Below are 410 nucleotides of genomic sequence, written 5' to 3'. Positions count from 1 at the left end.
GATAAGACACGGTGGTGCTGCTCCTGGGCAAGCAGGTTCTCGTAGCTGCGCCCACGCTGCAGGACCTCCTCCCTGTGTGCTGCCGGCGCCAGGATGTTATCCCAGGATTTGGAGTAGTGCTGGCTCTCCCGGCCCAGCCGTGGGGGGGTTACGCCATAGCTGGCATGCCAGGAGGAGACCATGGCATCACGCCCGGCTGGCTGTGGGGCAAAGCGTGACACTTGCAAGGTCTGGTAGGGCAGTGTACCCCGCTCAGGGTAGTACCAGTCACTGAAGTGCAAGGGTTGGGTGCTGCGGGGTGGGGGGCACGTCCGTGACAGCATCTCCCGCTCCCGGTACTTCCCGTAGTCCTCGGCATAGAAGACCCGAGCAGAGGAGCCGAGAGCTGGGTACGTCCGGGAGTCCTCAGC

General features: G+C 64.1%; 1 protein-coding gene across 1 annotated transcript in view; it reads right to left on the bottom strand.

The window, feature by feature from the left end:
- The window catches only part of LOC104168053 (chromosome unknown open reading frame, human C9orf172), a gene marked incomplete at its 5' end in the record, with an annotated part of 1,913 nt that extends 1,506 nt beyond the window's left edge, over positions 1-407 (bottom strand). Inside the window, one exon of the mRNA XM_009708502.1 lies at positions 9-407. Coding sequence (XP_009706804.1) covers positions 9-407 — 399 coding nt within the window. The remainder of the gene's footprint in view (positions 1-8) is intronic.
- Between the last annotated feature and the right edge of the window lie 3 nt (positions 408-410).

Source organism: Cariama cristata, unplaced genomic scaffold (assembly GCF_000690535.1).
Source record: "Cariama cristata isolate BGI_N322 unplaced genomic scaffold, ASM69053v1 scaffold27709, whole genome shotgun sequence".
In the NCBI taxonomy this organism is placed as follows: domain Eukaryota; kingdom Metazoa; phylum Chordata; class Aves; order Cariamiformes; family Cariamidae; genus Cariama; species Cariama cristata.
This window is presented reverse-complemented; position numbering and strand designations above follow the sequence as displayed.